General features: G+C 34.5%; 1 protein-coding gene and 1 long non-coding RNA gene across 13 annotated transcripts in view; one reads left to right on the top strand and one right to left on the bottom strand.

Annotated features, from left to right (window-relative positions):
- The window catches only part of LOC130052814 (uncharacterized), a 60,758-nt gene that overhangs the window by 13,305 nt on the left and 24,813 nt on the right, over positions 1-22,640 (bottom strand). For 2 of the 12 annotated variants that reach the window (XM_056158862.1, XM_056158869.1), the window contains exons 1-7: positions 17,649-17,834; positions 15,791-15,919; positions 15,350-15,491; positions 14,955-15,165; positions 13,328-13,435; positions 13,141-13,246; positions 7,396-7,523 (exon numbers count right to left, since the gene is read on the bottom strand). In XM_056158862.1, coding sequence (XP_056014837.1) covers positions 7,396-7,523; positions 13,141-13,246; positions 13,328-13,435; positions 14,955-15,165; positions 15,350-15,460 — 664 coding nt within the window. In that variant the 5' untranslated portion in view covers positions 15,461-15,491; positions 15,791-15,919; positions 17,649-17,834. Of the gene's footprint in view, positions 1-7,395; positions 7,524-13,140; positions 13,247-13,327; positions 13,436-14,954; positions 15,166-15,349; positions 15,492-15,790; positions 15,920-17,648; positions 17,835-18,205; positions 18,304-22,640 lie in introns of those variants that run through there. The other 10 variants (XM_056158863.1, XM_056158870.1, XM_056158868.1 and 7 more) reach the window with 7 other exon arrangements.
- LOC130052815 (uncharacterized) lies at positions 17,708-21,136 on the top strand. Its single transcript, XR_008801206.1, has 3 exons — positions 17,708-17,804; positions 19,388-19,494; positions 20,055-21,136. It is a non-coding gene; the product is annotated as an uncharacterized LOC130052815 (long non-coding RNA).

The following is a 22,640-nucleotide window of genomic DNA, read 5'->3' as shown; positions in this document are numbered from 1 at the left end:
GGCCACAGCAAAAGATTTTTCTTCCCATATAGAAGATTTCGAATGTATTCTGCTTGTTGAATTGATTGATTGTATCTTCTTTAACGTCTCTCTCAATTTTTAACTCATATGGAGACGTTCCCAAAAGAGGTGAAGGGCTTCAAATTTTCACCTTTGATTGGCGCTTACGCCCATTGAGCAGCGAAGATTCTTTAGCGTAAAACTTATACGGTACCAATTTTGGAGCACCAGATGTGCATTTCGATAAATTATGTCTCTTCAGTGATGCTCAACCGAAATGTTTGAAATTCGAAATAACAATGAAGTTTTAGAGGTATTATAGGCAAAACAGTGTGCCAAAAAAGTGGAGTCAAATTCGTTTAAGGATATGAGCTATGCGTGAGGGAGATAATCCTTAATTTTGAAATGAATTTCTAAATTTTATCACAGCAATTAAATATACATCCGTATTTTCAAGCTAGTAACGGAGTACTTAGCTACTGGGCTGTAGAGACCCTCGGGAACTAACAGTCCACCAGCAGAGGCCTCGACCCAGGGGTCATAATGTAAAACTTATACGGTACCAATTTTGGTGCACCAGATGCGCATTTCGACAAATCATGTCTCTTCAGTGATGCGTGTCACGCCTACTGTGACACAGGACATCTGTTTTCAAGGTCATATCCGAGGACCCGTGACATTCACATCTGATGCCGAACGTTTGGCGATGGAACTGTCACTACCTCATTTAACGACTTAGGTCTATCGCGACCGGGATTCAAACCCCGGCCTTCCGCATGCGGATCGAACGCTCTAATCTCTAGGCCACCGCGGCGGTTAACAGACTGTTGGAAGATTTGATCACCTTAGCTAGTCTTCAAAGATATTGTCAATAAGGAACTCCAGCTTCTTTTTTATATCATCTTCAGAGTACTTGTGCGTAGAATCATAGTGTTCATGAACTAAATTATGTTTCGGATAACTGATCACAATATATTGATAATTCAATTTTCCATTTTTATATGAAGAATCAGCTGTCTATGGCGTCAAAAACCCTACTCTTTAAATCATCGTGAGGAATTGTAATGTAAAGTGTTGAAAACTCATAAGTTTTGTTTGGTTGATTGTTTAATATCCCGTCAAAATGTTTTACTCATATTGAGACGACGCCAGCTGCAGGTGAAGTACCATCAATTTAGACATATGCTTACCGCTTACGGCCATGGCATTGAGATTTTTTTAACATGCCAACATCTGCCGTGACCCGGGACCTCCATTTGTAAGGTTACATCCGAAAGACCCATGATACTGACTTCTAAGTGCCGAGTGTTTGGCAAAGGAGCAATCGCTACCTATGTTTACTTCTAAGGTATCACGCGGCCATGGTACGAGCGGTGCTCGAACTCACGACCTACGAAGCGAACGTTCTACCACTGAGCTACCACGACCGGTAAATCCACACCTGATTTAAATCACTTCTGGCATCTGTTGTGGCACAGCACGTTTTTAAACGTTTTTCCTTCACATTTTAATTTTAGTGAGGAGCAAAGATAGGGGATTGGCAGAACATTTACTGAATTTAGCAATGTATCTTTGTTGGTAACGGTTTTTATGAAGTTTAGGAATACAGTATAGGTACGGTAACTCATATTCATACATCCATTGATTGATTGTATCTTGCTTAACGTCTCGCTCGAGAATTTTTCACTCATATGGAGACGTCACCAAGACCGGTGAAGGGCTTCAAATGTGTTTAAAAAAGAAGCATGGTTTTAAAACAATCATTTGGGAGCTTGGAGTATAAGTAAAATTACCAAAGGTGGGATTAATTGATTGATTCATTGAATATTGTTTTACGTCCCTCTCGAGAACATTTCACTCATATGGAGACGTCACCACTGCCGGTGAAGGGCTGCAAAATGTAGGCCTATGTTCGGCGCTTATGGCCATTGAGCAGGGGGATCTTTATCGTGCTACACCTACTGTGACACGGGACCTCGGTGTTTGCGGTCTCATCCGAAGGACCGCCCCATTTAGTCGCCTCTTACGACAAGCAAGGGGATACTGAGGACCTAGTGGGATTAATACCAAGTTGGTTTGAAACACAGTTGTAATAATGATCCTTACAAACAAATACAATGTTGCTGCAAGCTTTGTCAGCTGGAACCAAAACATTTTCCTCGTGTAGTATATCTAATTCTTTTAAACGTTTGGTTTACTAAAGACAGAAGTATTAGATGGTGCGCACTTTTTTGTTTTAATGTGTCTATTACGTAATTTTAATATTTCTATTATGCGGTTTATCCTTTCTGACAAGGTGTCAAGATCTTACTATTTAGCCGATCGTCTGGCATACTCTTCGACAACATGAATAATCGAGATGAGTTCTGTCCTTAAAGGAAGTGAACATGAAAAAAATATTTGTTGCATAATAAACTTAAAAGACCTCCTGAAACTGAATAGTTTGACCTAAATCTAATTTGCTTGTTTCTATTACGAGATTTGATCAATTAAACACTCTAGGTTAAAGGTTTATGGAGGTCATCCATTATTTCCCAATATGCATCTGTGCTCTGACGTAGATGAGACACATTGCTGTTGACTGGGTCACTGTTATACAACAGAAAAAGTTTATGGATTCATATTAGAATTGATGGATAAGGTTTTGGAGCAAAAATAATTGACATCAAATATAATTACAATGCATTAAGAAAAGGAAGAAAACACTCCCACAAAATATTTCCAGCTCCTCCAACTTCTGAACTTACTCAGAACATTGTATGTTTCAAGGTTCCAAATCAATTAATTTCATTAGATTTTAAAATGTTAAGGTGACTGTGTCATAAAAGTAATGCAATATAGGCATGTAACTTGTATATTTTATATAGACCACAGATAAATTTTGGAGATTCGATTTACAATTATATTCTTGATTTACATAAAAAAAAAACTTATTTACTAATATTTAGAATCTGTATCAGAATCTGATGTTTTAAGAAATTCTTCATAATTGCAGTGCTCTTTAGGAAATGCTCCCTTAATTTATTTCACAACAAAGGAGGGTAAAACTATTCTGATTTTCGCCCTAAAAGGCTGACCGCGTTTGACCTAGTTGAGAAACTGTAGGCCATAAATCTTGATAGCATGTCTGCAACAGAATTGTTTCTGTATTCTATCACATGTGTAGGAAATGTTTACACACAAATGCCATGTTGTGTTTAGTGTTTAATACATGTGAATACAGAAGGTATTTTTCATTTTCGTGTTTTTCTTACTTGTTTAATAAGTTGTTATCCAGGTCCTCTGAGACCTTTCCTCTCTCAGGATACATAAATCCATGGATAAATGTAAGCTGTATCAATTATAACAGGACTTCGACACACAGTGTTGAAATATGGGTGCAGAGAACTGCACTTTAGGTGTATATCTATGTAATCTAGCTGACACACAATACTCAAACTCATGACAACAAAGACACCCCTTGAATGTATATAGCTACATTGTACAATGTCCACAAGCACACCAATCAAGGAAAATTTCTCTCATTAAAATCAACTGCTTGTGAAGTATTATTCTGAGAAACAATTTCTTCCTCTATAACATCGGGTTCAACTTGATATTCCATATCTAATTCACTCTCTGCTGATGACATTTTAACGTTGATGCTTATAATGTGCCAAAAATACACACAATGTGTCCTACTGGTGTCATCATTAGTGTTGCCCTCTAGTGGATGCTAAGAGATAACCCAGCAGGGAGGTAATATTTTTTTTTCAATATGACAGCTCCCAAGAATTGAAAAGATTAGTTAATCTTTATAAAATATCTCCTACTGAAGATAGCTACATCTTAGTGATTTTCAGAATTCATTATATATATCAAAATGACAAATCTAAACCCTTTGTCACATTTTCATGTTCACTTCCTTTAATTGAAAGATCGGGTGTTCTCTGAATTTAGGACCTTTTTAAATAAGCGATTTCAGGTCCTCATATTTTATATTTTGCTACTTCTTAAATTTAATCAAAATAGAAAGCATTGGAACAATAACAGGAAAGTGTAACGGAGATACAAATGAACGGATGGAAACAACAACAAGAGGTCCATAGGCCTTATCGGTCACTTGCGTATTAGCTATATAAGTACACGTATCACTAGTCCCAGAGCCTAAATCCTGTTTTGAATACTAATACTCTACAAAAGAACATGTATAAGTTTAAGAACAACTCTTTCTTTGAAATGCCCTTGAAAATGCCTATAGTGATGAAAGGCTATACATAATTCAATATATGTAACGTTAACACAATATGAATAATTTGGACTCATCCTAGAGTCAATTCTCTGGACTTGCGAAATTCACAGGTTTGGTACACCATTTTCTGCTTTTCATAAATCTGCATTTAATTTTTCGAGGTGACGTAAGTCAGCCTCGTATGTCAGACCCCAGCTTCAATGGCGCCCTGTTTTAATCACTACCATTTGCGAAATCACTTTGATTTTTAATATAAGAAATTTGTTGTCACATATGCTAATGCAACGTAAAAGCTGTCACAATTCACTTTGAGATTGATATAGGATCCATATGTTTACCCTCTACGATAAGCGAGTTAAATAAGAATTTATGAAATTGCAATTTTTATCCCTTCGATATGAAACAAAGTCCACACATCAAAAGGAATCGCGAATTAGTGTTTAGGTTTGTAAACAAGATCAAAATTATTTGTCGTTTGCCAACATTTTATTCCACGATCTTAGAAAAACAGAATTGGACTGTAGGAAACGATTTGCATTGCTTCTGTATTCATTCGCATTTTCACATATAGACGGGGAAAACATGGTCTATTTTTCTCTAGGAATTCTGGGTAAACAGCTGTCTCCTCTGATGTCTGAAAATTATGTTAATTAGCCGATTTATCGCCTATCAAAAAATAGTTCACATTGATGCTATGTTCCATTTTTATTAAACTGTTATATATAAATTCTGTTTTATGTCAGATTGAAGAAGTCTTCCTTGTATGTGATCTGTTGTATTTATCAAGCAGAAATTGTGTGTAATTAGAATTTTAATATTAAACTCTGCACTATTTCTCTGTATCCATACGCGCCACGCTATCCTGTTTATCAACAAGGAGAAAACGTCTTGCCTGAGAGAACTGATATATTCTTGCCAACGCATTAACTCAAGATAATTATCTGAAACCCAATGTGTTAATTTCGTACAATTTTACCAAAATATTTCTTTTGGACGCATTTTTTGAGATTTTAATACTAAATCTGGGTGTAAACATGTAATCTTCGATCGAAAGGGCCGAGCGCCATTTCCCGCGCTCTTTCATGGTCAAGTCAGATAGCTGTAAACATTGATTAAGAAATATAAATGAACATGTTTTTGTGAATATATTTGTTATTCAAGAAAAGAACTCCATTGGAAGTAATATATTGGAAATCAAGTTTACATTTCTTTGTCACGAAATATGATTTATCTCAAGAGTTGAATGAATTATCTCAAGAGTTGACACTTGTTTTCAAGAGTTGATATTTCAAGAGTGGAAATTTTCTTGGACTGGTTTAACTTTGACTCAAGAATTGAATGAGTTATTTCAAGAGTTGACAGTTGTTGTCGTCATCAGATATGAAGGGTAGCAAAAAAAGAAAAAAATCATGATTTTGATAGTCATCAAAGGGAGAGCCCAAAATCTGTCAAAAAAAGAAAAAGTCACAATGTAAGAAAAGATCCCATAATTTTGAAATGCGTGTCTGCCAACTTTCATCAAGGGTCAGAAACTTTCTCAGAATATAGCAGAGGTAAACAATGTGTAGCAAATTCACTTGTGTGCATTGCATTTAATGCAGTTAACCAAAAATTGTTTGGAGATTGGGATGCGAATGATATTCATTTTGTTCTTGAAAAAGGTGATGTTTTATACAAGCATGCAAGACAGGCCTGTCCACATGAACATCTTAACCCAGAGGACTTGCCCAAAAATGTTTGCATTCAAAATCAGTTGCTTCATGTGTCTGCTTTACCAGTTTATGCAGGGGAAATACAATCAATTTTGTTCATATGAACTCTTTTAAGCGGAAATACCCAAGAATTAGTGAAAATTTTGTCACATTTTTTTTTTTTTACAAATCTCAACAACAACCACAGAGTAAAAAACACTGTAACTTATGTGAAACCTTCGTTTCATAGTGTTGATTCAAGTATGTTCAAGTAATAACCCCCAGGGGTAGGGTATGCCAACAATTGGGGATCAATACTTTACAATGAAATATATAGGATTTTTTAAAAAATCTTCTCAAGAACAGCAAAGGCATCATTAAAAATATTGATATGGAAGCATCCTTAGTTAGTCTAGATTCAAGTTTGTCTTAGTTACGACTCCAAGGGGTTGGATGGGACCACATTTTTAAAAATCTTCCTACTAAGCACATCCTTGGTAGGTCAAATATGCATTGTGGCCTGTGGGCCTCTTCCTCACATATAGCTTAATTATGCTTGCTACTCAGTTTTAGAATGTTTCAACAGTTAACACATTTCATTACCTCAAATTGAAGGTATAACATATGCTTCTGGATTACAAATAATACCATCCAACATATTATATCCTTCATTTAATTCAATCTTGCATTAGAATCCATGCCATTCACTGCCAAACGTCACCTCGTTTCAGTACCTTCAGTACTTTGATTATACCATATCAGCAAACTTCAAGAAGTATTTCAAATGATACAGAAATATAATCAAAATAATAATTTTGGGTCAACCCTGGAACCAAAGCCTTTCTCCCTAGAATCATAAAAACGATTTTGGTAAAGGACTGTCTGCTCGTTTTAAATATCCATTTAGTTTTTATTTAGTATCAATCACACTAAAGAAGATGTTATCTAAATGTTTTACACAAAAACGCTATGTACCAAGTTTAGCAACACCCTGGAGTCAGAACACCTACCCCGGGGATCATGAAATTTACAACTTTGGTAGATGCCTTTCTCCTCAACATCATTCTCCATTAGTTTATCTTACACATGTGCGGTTGTAAAGAAGAAGATTTTTGAAAATTTGTCAAATTTTGGGAGTTTTTGTCCCGCTCCTCAAGCCCCAGGGGTGCAGTAGTCCTGAAATTTACAATTTATGCACCCTTGTCCCAATGATGTTTCATACCAAATTTGAAAATAATTGGAATGGTAGTTATCAAGAGCCTAAAAATTTTCAATTGTTAACACACGACGGACGACAACAAATTGCAATAGGTCACCCGAGTTTACTCAGGTGACCTAAAATATACCTGAACTTTCTTTAGAAAATGTATTTTTGCGCATACCAAATTGTATACTCATTGTTCTCCTTGTAATAATAGTCATGGAAATTCCTGAAAGTATATTTTCCAATTTCAACACGACAAAATTTCATACCAGATTTTGCTGTTCTTTTCCGCCGTACGTAAAGAAATTTTCCCACACACATACATGTAACAACCACTGTGATGATGATAACAATTAATCCTATCAGTAGGAGACTCCTCTTTACACCACCTTCATTTCTGGAAAGGAAAGAATGTGGAAATATTGTGATTATATGCTTGATTTATAAATGTAACTGTCACACGTGCGACATGCAGCAGCCGTTTTTCTCATAGCATTCAATAAAAAATTACGTTACATGTGTTTTAGCTAACATTTTGCGAGTAATAATCCTATACTGTTACATTGCAAATTAATTCATGAAAAAGTGACATATCAATCTGACAAAAAATGTGTGTATCCCAAAATTTTAATAGAAATATTTATCTTGAATATACGAATTATGGGAGTTGTAAACAAAACAGAAACAGAATAATTTCTGCTTAACCGGGATAGGAATTACTCCATGCTCCTAATATAATGTAATATGAATTACTGATTTATTTTAAACAGTATATACGGTATTGTAGTACGCAAGACTATCTGCGTAGCTGAAAAATACCCTTTGGCGAATTAACGTATAGTTTTCGCGATATAACGCAAAACTTTCGTGAATACACGTGAAACTTTTGCGTTATAACGCAAAACTTTTGCAAATAAGGGCGTAACTTTCGCGTTATTACGCGAGACTTTTACGTTATAAAGCAAAATACGAAATGTTCGCATAAACCCCGATTTATCAATTAAATGCGCTAGTTTTGCAAAGCGTACAATGACATGATTTCTTCATTACAATAAAGAAGAATGACGATAGACTTGTCCACCTGTACTTAGTAGTTTTTGTAGATGCATATCTTTTGATCTATTATTTCTTATTTGAGTGACAGGCGGTATTTTTTTTTTTTTTTTTTTTTTTTTTTTACATTTTAGTCGATGAGGACTATTTCAAAAGGGATATGGCTTAAAATTGGATCTTTCAGAAAAGATACAATCGGAATAATAAAAGGCAATGCATAATAATACTTACCATTATACAGTCTACTCCGGATATAATGAAATTCAGGGGACCGACCTGAATTGTTCATGATATCCAAAGTCCAATGCAGCCAATGCTGAAGTACACAGATGTTGCTAATGGGGGATTTGTTTTAATTTCAATATAACAGATATATCAATGTAGCCGACTTCAATATACATGTAAGTGGAGTGGACTGTACCTGTATTTTACTGAATACAATACGAATTTGTTTACTCATATAAGAGCGTGAAATTGTAGGAAATTGTAGAAACCTGTAACTAATCAAATTATTATGAAACAGCTAATTAAAATTCCATGGATCTTGATAGTCGTCATCGTGGAAAAGAGCAACGATATCATGAGACCGTGATAGTGACCAGCACGTGTTGTGTACTATTTAACCCATCTAGTTAGATTTTCTCATTTCATTTAACTTTATGTATAACTTTTGTTTATATTTATAATTATTCATTCTATGTAAAAACGTTAAACCTATGAACTGTATGATTCTTGGTAATAAGCAATACAATACCATACTACAATCTTTAAAGCATTATTTTTACAGACGGAGCACCAATTATTTACAGTACCATTTAAATTTTAGGCTTTGATTATTATCATTTGTATGATTACCGAAGGGAGTGATTTCTCGCACCTTTATAAGCTTCCGTACGACACCTTAAACGCTTGTTCAATTCTATAACGTCAGATATTTAACATCGTTGCAAACCACGGGCTATTGTTTCATTCCTTTCCACAAAGGTAGCAGGGGACAGTTTCGTACTATAGGTCCGGTCAACTTTTTCAAAAAAATGGATATACCCCATATTTGAAGTGATATTACATGCGTAAAAATGTATACAATAATTTTAGGATGCATGTCAAATGTAGCTGAGAGCTTCATAAAAATGTTGATATACAACATGTAGGTGTCACCATGACTCCTAGCATATAGATGGGTGCAAATACGAAACTAAGACACGTGGTCAGTTGCTGAAGAAATTCCGGTGAAAACATGCAGGGTCCAGCAAAAGGTCTGTAGCTGTGAGGGAAGGTGGATGGCCCCATATGAAAGGTAGATTTTTGATAGGGGCAGATAGGGTTCTTGATTGTGCACAGTGTCTAAATCCCCATGTTTGGTACTGTGATGGTGTGGGGGTGGTGCGGATTAGCTCAAATGAGAGAAAATCAAAGCAAAAAAGGGGAACCTGCTCAGAGCATGTTTTGTGCATCAGCACCAGTATTTATAGAATACATGTAATTTAGGGTCATAATTTATTAACTACACTAATATGAAATACAAGTATGACTTAAGAGGGAAATATGATTTTTCATTAGCCTGTCATAATCTGACTTTGATGTATACCCCCTATCCACATGTTTCAGAACCAAAGAAATTGTCCCCTGCCACCAAACGAATGGAATGAAACATTAACCCGTGGTTTTGTGGAATGGACGATGGCTATTTAATTATTTGAAGTTCAAACAAAGAAAAATATCGAGTCTGTTAAAACTTTAATGCTAAAAACTTTTGTGCTTTGCTGAAACTAACATCATTCAGTGAAGCTTACCGGTTTGTATAAAGACAAGATTATCATTTTCTTACCCAATCTAGCTGCGCTGTATATGCAAATGCTTATGCTTCGTTGAGACCTTACACTTAATTTACACAAAGTGAAGTTAACCGCGAAGAATAAAGTCAAGAACACCGCTTGGGCAGAATTTTTACTGCGTATTATACATAACAGAGACAATATAATATACATATGTCTCTCTACACACGAGTTGCGATTTCCACCTCAAATTTCAGGCCCCAAAACGGGGTTGCATATATTAAATATCAATGCAAATTATATTCCACAAAATACGACAAAGCAAGGACATAAAATGTGATACAGTTTACTGGATTGTTTATATGACTGTAGAAAAATCTGAATGCAAAAACACAACAAACTGGTTGAGGATGAAACAAATGTTCATGATAATCATACGTGCCTTCCCTGTTTCACTGACATCGAATGTGTTAAAGTAGATTCCCGCAGAAATGGTCACATGATTAAGGCTTTTACACAATATCGATGAGGCCTCGACGGCGAATATAAATCGGTCGTTATAGACCCATATCATTTAGTATGCTTTTCAGTGGCGAATCCAGAGGGGGTGTGTGTCGGACACCCCCCCCCCCCCCTTTCGTCAGACAAATGTGCTTAAAAGGGTAAAAATAACACAATTCGGGTATGGAACCTCGCCTTTGAAAGCCAAAACTAATGGTAGAAACCCTTTCAAAAATCCTGGATCCGCCCTGCTTCTACCAAAGAACGCGAGATATTTACTTTCTATATTATAAACGATTTCTATAAAACTCACAGCAATAGTTTCATGTTCTCGGATTTTTTTTATATTTGGTATTTATACACCCATCCCAGAAATCCTTAATTTGCATGTATGTACATCAGGTATTCATGTGCACTGTTATGTAACATGTAGTCTATATATAATATATTGAGGTGACACATTAAAATTACATTGTTACATATGTATACAAATGTCAACATATGCTATGTCTTCAAACTTAATGAAGTTGTTAAAAAAAACCATAGAATTTTAACGATCTTATGCACAGGTTTTATTTGCAGGCAATGTAAGAATAAATAGAAAAATTTGTGAGCCGCTGAAAATCCGCGATAGCGGTAAAAGGCTGAAAGCAAGGGGCATCTTAAATAGAATGTTCTACCGTTAAAGTGATAAATGTCCTACGGACCCGGTTTAACGATAGAATGCGTCCTATATACCCGCAATGTAGCAAAATAAAAATTGCACTCAGTACATGTTTCGATAAAATCGTGCCACATATCATAAATATACAACCAAAAAAGTTACCTTCACAACTGACTCGCCATTAATTACATTTTAATTAGTAATTAGCATAGAAAGAGACTTAATACCTAAGAGTTTAAATTTTGCTGTGTACAGCTTCCATTTTACCGAAACTTATCATTGCGTAAGAGAACAGCTCCCAACTATGGAGATATGGTGTTTTACGGAAAATGTACTCCAATCTTTACTACGCCGTTATTTTATAGGAAAATTAACTTATAGCTTCCAATAAACGTTGCAAATAAGAAAATATAAGTTAAGTCGATATTAAATCAATATGAAGGTTTAAATATTCATCTTTTCATGAAAATTGCTTTTATTAGGCCTGAATGACGAAAATTAACCAGATTGCACTGGAAACCACTTATTTTTTCCCTCTAGCACTGTAGAGATTATTTCTGTCTGTTCGTCTTTCAATTCTACACGGTAATTCTGTGTCCACTGCACATCGTACTATTTTTATCTTCAAGTTCTTTGAGAAAAGTACGTTTCACTGTGTTTCATATATGGTAGTGGGCGGTTCTTCATTGAGCATTCCTTTTGAATAACAACAGGTGTTCTTATAACAGTTTCCTGTAAAATGGCACTCAATTTGAATCGAGAAAAGTGACATTTCAAAGTGTACAGTTTACAATATTATTTTACGTATTTTTTACAGTGTTAAGGCCTTACGAATTATTAGGGAGGTTAGTTGTATTCAATTTTAGCTTTACCCGTTTATTGTTTCATGATTTCAAAATCGTTTTGGGGCGATTCTGCAATTTTCTGCTACATTACGGGTATATGGGAGGTATTCTAACTGTGGTGAGGGCCTGTCCCTCACCACAGTTAGATTATTCTAACTAGGAGCATTTCGCTTCGCGAGCCGACTCAATAAAAAGAAATACAAACCCCTAAATCGTGGGAAAAGGGGGCAAGGGTTGAATTTACATTTCTACTACAATTCACCACTACTATTTTTAACGGGGGGGGGGGGGGGGGGGGGCAGCCTGTCTTGAGATGGAACTATGCACGTAAAAAGCATCAGCCTTTCCCCGTTGTTACATGTACGTGACTGCGAGTAATTGTAAATGCAGGTCAAGCTGTACAATGTACATATAAGTTGATTTACACCAAATTTAGTCTTCATAAGTTTGAATCATACCCGAGAAAACATATTTCAACAGAAAGATTACACTAGATATATCGATTGGACATGATTAACATGTTCTGTTCATTGGTATCTGACGTACAATAACATTTAGCAGCAAGTATTTTTGTCCACAGTGTGAAATAAGGGGTTAATAATATACATATGCATGCGTTGGTTTACACATGTAATTTCAGGGATATCTAATTGTGGTTTGGTTATCGAAAATAAAAACTTATGATAAAAAAATTCTGATATGTAAATACATCCTGATCTAAATAAGATACCAATATTTACATAAATGTACTTTGTTATATTATACCGTACATTGCTTGCGAAAATAGAAGCACACAGGAGACACATACATTTAATCAGTGACTGAAATCATTGTATACAATCATATTATTTGTTCAGTCATCCCGCTCAATTCCTAAGAAGAAAATCCATTACTGGCAATTACAGGATTGCATATACTCTACATTCAATAGAAATGCATGAGTGGTCATTACCGTTACAGACTTACCAAAATTCGATCCAACAATCATGAAAACGTGTACTTTTTTCGGCTTTTTATCGAAGGATATACATGTACATACTGAATGTGATACATATATCACAGTGGTGCCTAATCACATGTATCTCTTTCAGGTGACCAGAAAGTTCTCATAAATAAGTTATTCATACCATGTTTTGCTACATGTATATCAATATTGAAATTAGATCATAATTTTACTTTTCTTCCGCTGTGATCATATCTTCCCCATTGAAGTTAATGGATGACGAATCTTTTTCTGTTGAAATTGTCGTTGGTGTTGTGATGTTTTCATAACACTCCTGATCTGAAATCATCATCATCATTATTTGATGCCTAACAAATAATTCACTAATCAATAAAAGTTCATGTAGCAAAATATACTTACACATATAACTTGTCGTAGAGTTGTAATAGAATGGACATGACGTACATCCCACCAAGTAGTGTTCTTGAACACGTGCTCCTCCTTTGCTAAATTCGGCACACGATCCACCTACAGAGAACACATATTTGAAAGGATATATCAACGTTATTGGAAGTAATTGTCTTCCTGCTGCATCAGAAAAAAAATCGAAGGCTGGAGGCGGGTGGTTGCGACACAAAGTTGTTTATTTCTCGTCCAAAGGTGGGGGTGGGGTGAAGACCCTAAAATAGCAGAAATATTCTTTTTTGTTATACGTATTCATCCATAGGGGTGCAAACCGCATATCCCCTTCTACATCCCTACATCTGCCACATCACTATACATCTCTGTATTGTACACCCTTGCAAACATTGTGTCACTAATTTGATGAAGAAATTACAAAAGCCTTCAAATTGGACCTGTTAGAATATTTTTAAAAGTAATTTCTACGAGATGAAAAAATCGTAATAATGAGATAATGACTGTTGTTATTACGACTTTCGAAAAGCGTTATTACGAGATAAAACGTAGTTTAAACGAGATAAAGGTCATTATTACGGGATAAAAAGTCGTAATAAGGAGACGTTTTACGAATTTTAAAAGATGACTTCCAACAGATGAAATTAAGGAAAGTTTTTATTTAGGACCTATAATAATAATCTAATTTGAAATAACGAATTTCAGAATTCGTTATTTCAAACATAATTCATCATTTCAGATGTTACTATTCGTTATAAGAAAAAGTTATGATAGTGAACAGTGATCAATCTCATAACTCCTAAAAGAAGTTGGGCAAACACGGACCATTGGATATATCATATAATGAATATATGGGTGTTGCAAACTACTTGTAATTCGATCCGGTTTTCTAGTACCACCTGTCTGTGCAATCATTACCAAAAATGGAGAGTCATCAAGGTAAAGGGGTACATTAGCTGTTTCGTTTAACGGAACACATGGATCAACCTTATACATAATATAATGTCTTTCATTGTTGTTTCATCAGGCGATGAAGGTAGCGATCATTGAAGAAAACATTGCATGACCCGCTTACGCAATTTAGTGAACAATACAAAAGAATCACATTTGGTTGAATACTAAAAGCCCCCTCCCCATTTCCGATTATGATTGATCTTATGGATATCATGTAAAATTTGATTTTACATAGAAATTTCAATCATCTTAATCTATCTTTTTCATTTTGTTGGAGTGGAGGTGGGGGTGGAATGGGGTGTTTTATTTTAATTAGTTTACATCTATTGACTTCCATAATCACTTCCGATGTGTGCTATATTTTGTAGTTCTGTACAAGTGTGTTCTTTGTACTGGATTAAAAAAATGGTAAGTGTTTGCTTCATTTACATGCAACTTTGGGTACGGTAAACTCCCTGCTCTCTGCTACCATCTATGATACTGATATCAAAAACAAGTAAAATTTATTATCTTGGTGCTTGATAGCTTGAACATGCTAAAAACCATGCTCTCCAGTAAAATCATCTTTTGGGGCTAGTATATATAATTCAAAAGCCAAGGCAGAAATTTATGTTTGAGCTACGAAATACTCATAAGAAATCGGATGTCGCACTCATAATCTTGATGTGAAAATTACCAAAGAGAATCCTTGTTGGTGCACATACGTGTATTGTACCATTGCCCCAGGCATTTCTTAAACAATGATATACAAAATCGGATGTCTCTGTACAGCTCTGTGAGAAGGAAGCACATTTCATCTCTTCTGCTTTTTTGTTCCATTCAAACTGATTTCGAGGGCAACGAAAATCATCTTTGATAGTTTGAAGAGAAGCGTCACATGGTTGTATCTGTAAGGTAAAGTTTTGTTTTTTTGTTGTTGTTTTTTTGGGTTTTTTTATTTTCTAATTTTCTCTTTCCATATCATAAAATGCATATAAATTATAACATTATTTAGCAATCCTGTATATTGGACAGCTGAAAGTTTAACATTGTCATTGGTATAGAATTTGTTAGCAAAACTAGTATAATTACCGTTGCCCTGTTAGGTCGCAGACATGTTGACGTGACTAGAAGGTAAATCCACACCCAATCCAATACAGATAACCTTGACACAGCAGACCTTGTTGACTGCGTTTCAGACATTTTCACCTGTCTTCATCAGAAGGTTGGCCTGCTAATATACGAAAAAGTCAAGTTTTGAAAAGCGTTGGAACATTTACTGATGATTATTGCAAATATTAATAGCCCAAAGTACTACTTTCCGACAATGTGCCAGTCAATCGATAGATAAATTCAATTCCCTTGTTTTTTAATGATGGCATACATAACTCTGGTTGCTCTTTGAACAAAATGTTTTCTGGTATTGTAATAAAGAACCAGTTCAAGAGAAAATAACTCCTAAGTATTTGAATTCTTTAACAATTTCAATTTCATTATTATTGTATAGAAATATTAAATTTGAGGATTGTCTACCTTTGCCAAAAATAATGATTTTAGTTTTATCCACGTTCAATTGCAACTCCCACTCTTCACGGTATTTTTGAAAACAATTCAGTTGGTATTGAAGGTCATCTTTAGTTTCAGACATCAGTACTGTATCATCTGCATACAACATTGATATGAGCCTTATAAAGCAGTCCAATTTTTGTTCAATTTCATCAGGTAAGTTGCTCAAACCAATAACATTTTCTTGTATCAAAAATTCTTCTAAGTCGTTAAGATATAATGCAAAAAGAAGAGGAGACAAATTTTCGCCCTGTCGAACTTCATTTTGACAAGGAAAGTATTCAGAATAATTATTATTGTGTAAAATTCTAGATTTACAACCATTATACAAGTTAACGATAAAATTCAGGCATTTTCCTGTTAAGTTATATTTCACAAGTTTCTTTTCCATAATCCCAATCGCCATACTTTATCAAATGCAGCCTTAAAGTCAATAAAAGCACAATATAATTTCTTTTTCTTAAGTAATCAGGGAGTATAGTACAAACATATTATCAACAGTAGAGTATTGAGCCCTGAAACCAGTCTGATTTTCCTTGAGAAGATCAATATCATCAGCATACGCTGTCAACCTTCTACACAAAACAGATGTAAAAACTTTCCCAAGACAACTTAATAGTGTGATGGGGCGATAATTTTGTGGATCAGTATAACTACCCTTTTTCTTAAAAAATTGGTTTTATATTCCCTACTAACCATGCTTCTGGTACAGTTCCAGTATCAAATACTAAATTAAATAATTTTACGTACAATGGTACCATAATATTAATTGTTGACTTAATATATTCATTGATGACAGTATCCGGGCCAGGCGATTTTTTATTTTTTTATGGTTTTTACAACTTCTAATATTTCATCTGGTGTAATGCCACACCCAAATGCCAGTATCCAGAAAGGAGATTTAAAATAAAATGGTTGAAGTTTTGATGTTTTGAAATGCTGCTTTAATCAGGAAAGTTAATGAAAAAGTAGGGAATAAAATTCCCTTTTATGATATTTATCCAACAAGTTCTACAAGTATAACGAATAAAAATTTCAGATAGACTGTAAAATGACATTTATTGAAACCAGGTCATTATCCATGTCATGCCACAGGAACCGGTAATTTTGTTGCCACTGATAATAGTAAAGATATATCCCATACCACCCCCTCATAAAACACAAGGCTTATGGTGTGGTATAAACGACTAATATTATTATTATTACAAAGTTACCGGTTTCTGTGGTAACGAGTTACATAATTTTAACCAGCGTGTAACCTGTTGTGTCTCGAATAGAATCATATTTTTCCTTCATTTATACGCTTGCATGGTTTAGGGTTTTACCAGAGTCAGAGTAGTACTTTATACGTTCGTAAAATGTGCAGTACCCTAAATTCTAAGACACTGAGTGATACTAGTATTTAAATTGAATTCAATATGTAATATGTTTTTCTCGTTGGATTATCTTTTGTTATATTTCATTTCTAGTCGTATCAACAGGTTTTTGATAATTCGACATATCCCTGCAGTTGGGTATATGATAAAATATGTCTTAATATATATAATCTTTCAGGAGACTTAATTATAATTGATAATTCCACATTAAAGACTATTTCAACCCTTTCTTTAATTTATTAGCACATGTATATCCACCCCTTTTGAATTTCGATTTAAGAAAATCAATTCTTGCTTTTAGAATAATATCAACAATTCTTCCTGTTTATAAAGCACAATTTTATTTCATCCTAGAATATTACGCTTCTTTTAGCTATGGTATTGGAAGCACTTCCGCATGCCTAGCTATATGTCAATCTCTATCCAGAGTTATCGTTCCTTACACTCACTTAGAGATTGGCTATATGTCCCATACTTGTTATACCATGGTTCCCGAGGCCTTCCGATGTGCAAACACAAGTTATTTTTAACAATATACAGGATTGACGGATTACATCGGTTGTAGAGCACGCACATGGGTTTAACCATCCAGTCCATTGGCAAAGGTAAGCCACGTTGTTTTCAACATTTGCATATTTTCCTAAAATTGCACTCTCTTGTAAGATTTTCTGTACAAATGTTAGACTTATAATTGAGTAAATAAAGTATATTGTTTAATTAAGATAAACTAACAGTAATTACAAAAAAGTACGAAACTCAGAATTGTAATTATTATCTACTCTTAAAACAGTTCATTAATAGGACAGACGTACAAGTAAGTATCAATTGTTTCATAGTGTGTCGAAATCCATTACAACATGACCTAGTTCTGATGACGAGGGCGATGTAAACAATTGAGCAAGCGACCTTGAAACGTGTGGGCGATTTTCAAAGTGTTTCTGATCAGTCTAAAAATGGGTATTTATGCAAAGAAGACTCTCTTGCGAACTCTAATCCCATGACTTACCGAATTTGCGTTTTTAATTCACATAATTTGCAAAATACACTTGCGTATATTCATCCCACCATTTCAACACGGACTTACACGAAACTATGGGGGTCCATGAGGCTTTTTTTTTAGATAATAGATATATTTATTTTCAGAAATGCATCCTATCAAAAAAGAAACTGCATCTTTAAGATGTGGCACATGTATATACTGTAAATTAGCGAAGGTTACACCAAACTCGCACCTCAAGTTCTTTTCATGGCATGTGTTACTAAAATGACCCCGCCGTGCGCCTCAAGGGTGTTGCCATGTTCATTAATCAGGTTACTACAACTTTACTGCAAGAAAGATTAATACGATGTACGGAAATCGAATTTGGGACTTAAACGTACGAACTGCATCCATTCATAATTTTTTGTAAGGTTATCGAAGTCCATAAAGAGTCTGTGATCTTGGGGATTATTTCTTACTGACGTGGAACTAAACGAGGTACGAGTAGGTATATATGTTGTGAACAGATCGCCGACAACTGCCTTGATCGTGATTGGTTGGTTGTATATTATTTAATGTCTCGTTCGATTGATTCATTGATTGATTGTATCTTGTTTAGCGTCCCTTTCGCGAATTTTTCACTCATAAAGAGACGTCACCAATACATGAGAAGGACTTCAAATTTAGGCATATGTACTCGGCGCTTACGGCCATTGAACAGTGAGGGTTCTATAGCGTGCCACACCTATTTTGACACGGGACATCCTTTTTTAAGGTCATCTTCGAGGACCCTTGCCATTCACACTTGATGCCGAGCGTTTGGCGATGAAACTGTCACTACCTATTTTAACGACTTCAGGTCCTTCAAACACCGGCCGCACATACCTAAGTCGTTAAAACAGGTAGTGACAGTCTCGTTTCGTTCGAGAATTCATATGCCAAAATATGTCAAATTTTATTAAGGTGATGTTTACGCAGGCGTGTTTTTATCGGCTTTAGATGATCAGTTTACGGTTGACTGCCTTTGTGTGTGATTATATACGGTGAAGAGTCGCTAAATATGTATATAATTTCCATAGGCCTATACATGAATGTTTGTTTGGTTTTTTTTCAAAATTCGCAATATTGAATTTTGAGACTGTTCACAATTTGTCAGTATATACGTGTAATTATAATAGGTGATGTAGATAGAGCCCTATATATTTGTAGGTATCAACTCTGAGGCCCTGCGGAAGAATACCGTGTGCAGTTCTTCTGATATAAATAATCTTATCATTATACACGTAACAGAGCGGAGCACAGCTAGGCCTACTTCTGTAAGCATTTGTGATTGCTGATATGTACGACGGGGAAATCAAACATGTTGGATAAACTATTGGATCTATATTTATTTTGTTCATGGGTCTCATATTTGCAATCCCAGTCCAAATATTTATTGATATTTTAAACACACAAAATATTGTACATCGTATCATATTTTCGCACAGAAAGTTGTACCCGCACTAGTTAGTGAGACTCAATGATTCTTGTAATAGTTAATCAAAATCGGTAATTTCTGAGATATTTCGGCGCGGGAGGGGGGGGGGGGGGGGGCATCATATAGCAATACGCTATGTTTTAGGTGGTTGAAAATGTAAAATTCTAAAGTTAGCGATGCGAACAACGATGATGATAGCAGCACTTGGCAACGATAGACGAAGGTCATAATCGTTATCAGATAAACTCACTTACGTCTTTATCTCAAATGGCCTATCTCAAATGGCCTTCAGATTATTCACGAACCATTCGTGGCTCCAAATTCAACAGTTTAGTTTAACTTTCAACATAAATCTGTTACAACTTTGTATGCAAAAACAATTTCTTGTGCAAATTACAGGAGCGAACATTTTTGAGATGATCCAGGTCCAATCAAAGGTGATGGGGAATACCCAAGATGTATTTCATGCACCCTGGGGCCGCAGGCCGAATGGTGTAAAAAGGAAACAATGGTGTAAAAACAGCAAATGGTTTGCAAGATGATATCTGTAAGGGTTGTCTTGTACACGTAAGAATGCTGAGCACTGTGCATTCAACTGAGAGAAGGTGGCTTAAAATTTATACATGAAAAATGAAAATATTTAAGGAATGAAAGTAATTTTTATTTGTTTTATACGATACAAAGTAAGTTGAGGCAGTTTACGCATTGTAAACCGCGAACCGATCAAATTGCGTGTAAAAGTAAAATTAAATTATTTTGGTTTAAATACAAAGCACGAATTTGTTTTCAAATTAAGTTATAATGCGCGGTAATCAAAGCAAGTTTGATTTACTAAGCATCTTCATGTTTAGATATATCAGTCATTTATAACTCAGATTGTGTTTGGTGAAGTGAAGTGTAAATGCATAAATACGATGTCAAGTTCATTAACGATTAACACGATGGAGATGATCATAATATATTTATCACTAAATTTTGCGGACACACAATTTACACTTGATAACAATATACTTCAAGGAATTTCAAAATTGAATGTTTGTAAACGTCCTCCTAGTTTTGTTTCGCTTTCGGCAATGATCATTTCAAATTAATGCGATACCGGTTCGTCAAAATTCTGAACAATCTACTTACAAGTTCAAGAAATGATGGGAAAATCAGGGAAAAAATCTTGAATTTCATTTACACGATGATACGACAGTTGTGAATACGGATACCACCTAAACAATGTACATACCCTTTAAAGTTATATATTGACATTGTTTTTGATAAATTGTCAGCTATCATGGGTGTTATATATGAAGGAAGAAATGAAATGTCAAATGGTTACTGATTTTGAGTCCGGTTGAATTGTATAAAATCATGTTAATAAAGCAAAAACACAATGAGCATTGTAACAAGATACCCAATGATTAATAGTGAGGTAAATGTAAAGGGAATCGCTGAACCATCTGTACATGTATATTAAAATCTTTACAATATAATGTTTCAAGTAAAGCACTATTTCCATATTGTTAGGGGGAAAACAAACGACCGTTAACTTCAAACAACGAAGTCTTGCTGTATTTATATATTTTCGGAATTATGAAAACATTGCAAATGCTGCATACTTAATTTCATATCTCCGGGATATGATTTATTAATTGTATTAAGGTGTTTTTTAATTCTACTTTTCAAATACCATAGTATACGATACCATTTAGAGTAGATCACTATGTATGGTTTTATGCACAACAAAAAGTATATATATATAAATATTGAAAATCAGAATGACACATTCCATAAAACACAATCATTTACTGCTAGCGCTTTCTCCATGTCTACATGGTTCATCAGGCAGTTCAAATATTTGATATTTATTAAGATATTTGAACTGCCTGATGAACCATGTAGACATGGAGAAAGCGCTAGCAGTAAATGATTGTTTTTTATGGAATGTGTCATTCTGATTTTCAATATTTATTTACAACTGTGCCGAATCAACTTCTAATATATATATATATATATATATATATATATATATATAATTGTGAAAAGTTTGTTGATGGAAGAAAATCTTTTTGTGTGGTGCTATAGAAGAACAAAAAAGTTAAAAATTTTGTTAACTTCATGATGAATAAAAATTAATTCACATATTTTGTTCTGAAGAACCATCTATTCTGAATAGAACTGGGGGGAAAATGAACAATATATGACACTATATCTGCATGTAACTATGTGTTTTGTAATCACTTATTTCTTTACTTGTATATCACTTATTTCTTTACTTGTATATGTACAGTATTTGTATATATTTTCATGCTGCCCCTTGAGGGCCCTTGATTGGAAAATAATATGCTAAATAATATACTATATATATATATATATATATATATATATATATATATATTAAAGTATCGGATCTAAGAAGAAACAAGGCCAGAAAATAAATTTATGAAAACACTGAATGAAAAGGCCACGACACTGCTGACTATTTCAAACTCAAATTCTCGACGCAACCCGCGTTTTTATCAAGAGACATATATTACATAAACAAATATCACACTGTATTCACACACCACGAAAAAATGACAAATAATAATAATCTACATTGTTAACAAGAATGATACACTGTTGTACTGAGTTGAGAAAAATGGTTTCGTTGTAAGCGTGTCTACAGACAGTGTCAAGACCATAAACTGAGAATAAACTTAAGTCTAAATTTTGAATGTAACTTTTTAAATAATATTCATAAACAAATAGAATTTTCAGTATGTGATTGCATTTAACTTTTCTGTAAACAAGCACTATTATAAACGGCAATGCTTGATAAATCTTATGTTATACAGCTGTTATAAACAATCAAAATTTTGACTTGAGTCTATTCTCAGTTTATGGTGTTGAGGCCCGCGGGTCGGGATGAAAATAGAATTATTTTTCAAATTTCGAGAAATCAGACAAATAGAGAGAAAACTTCCAAAATAATGTGAGTGTGAAATAAAATGGTGG

Source organism: Ostrea edulis, chromosome 3, assembly GCF_947568905.1.
Source record: "Ostrea edulis chromosome 3, xbOstEdul1.1, whole genome shotgun sequence".
NCBI lineage: Eukaryota > Metazoa > Mollusca > Bivalvia > Ostreida > Ostreidae > Ostrea > Ostrea edulis.
The sequence above is the reverse complement of the archived record's forward strand: the minus strand, read 5'-3'. Positions and strand labels throughout refer to the sequence as shown.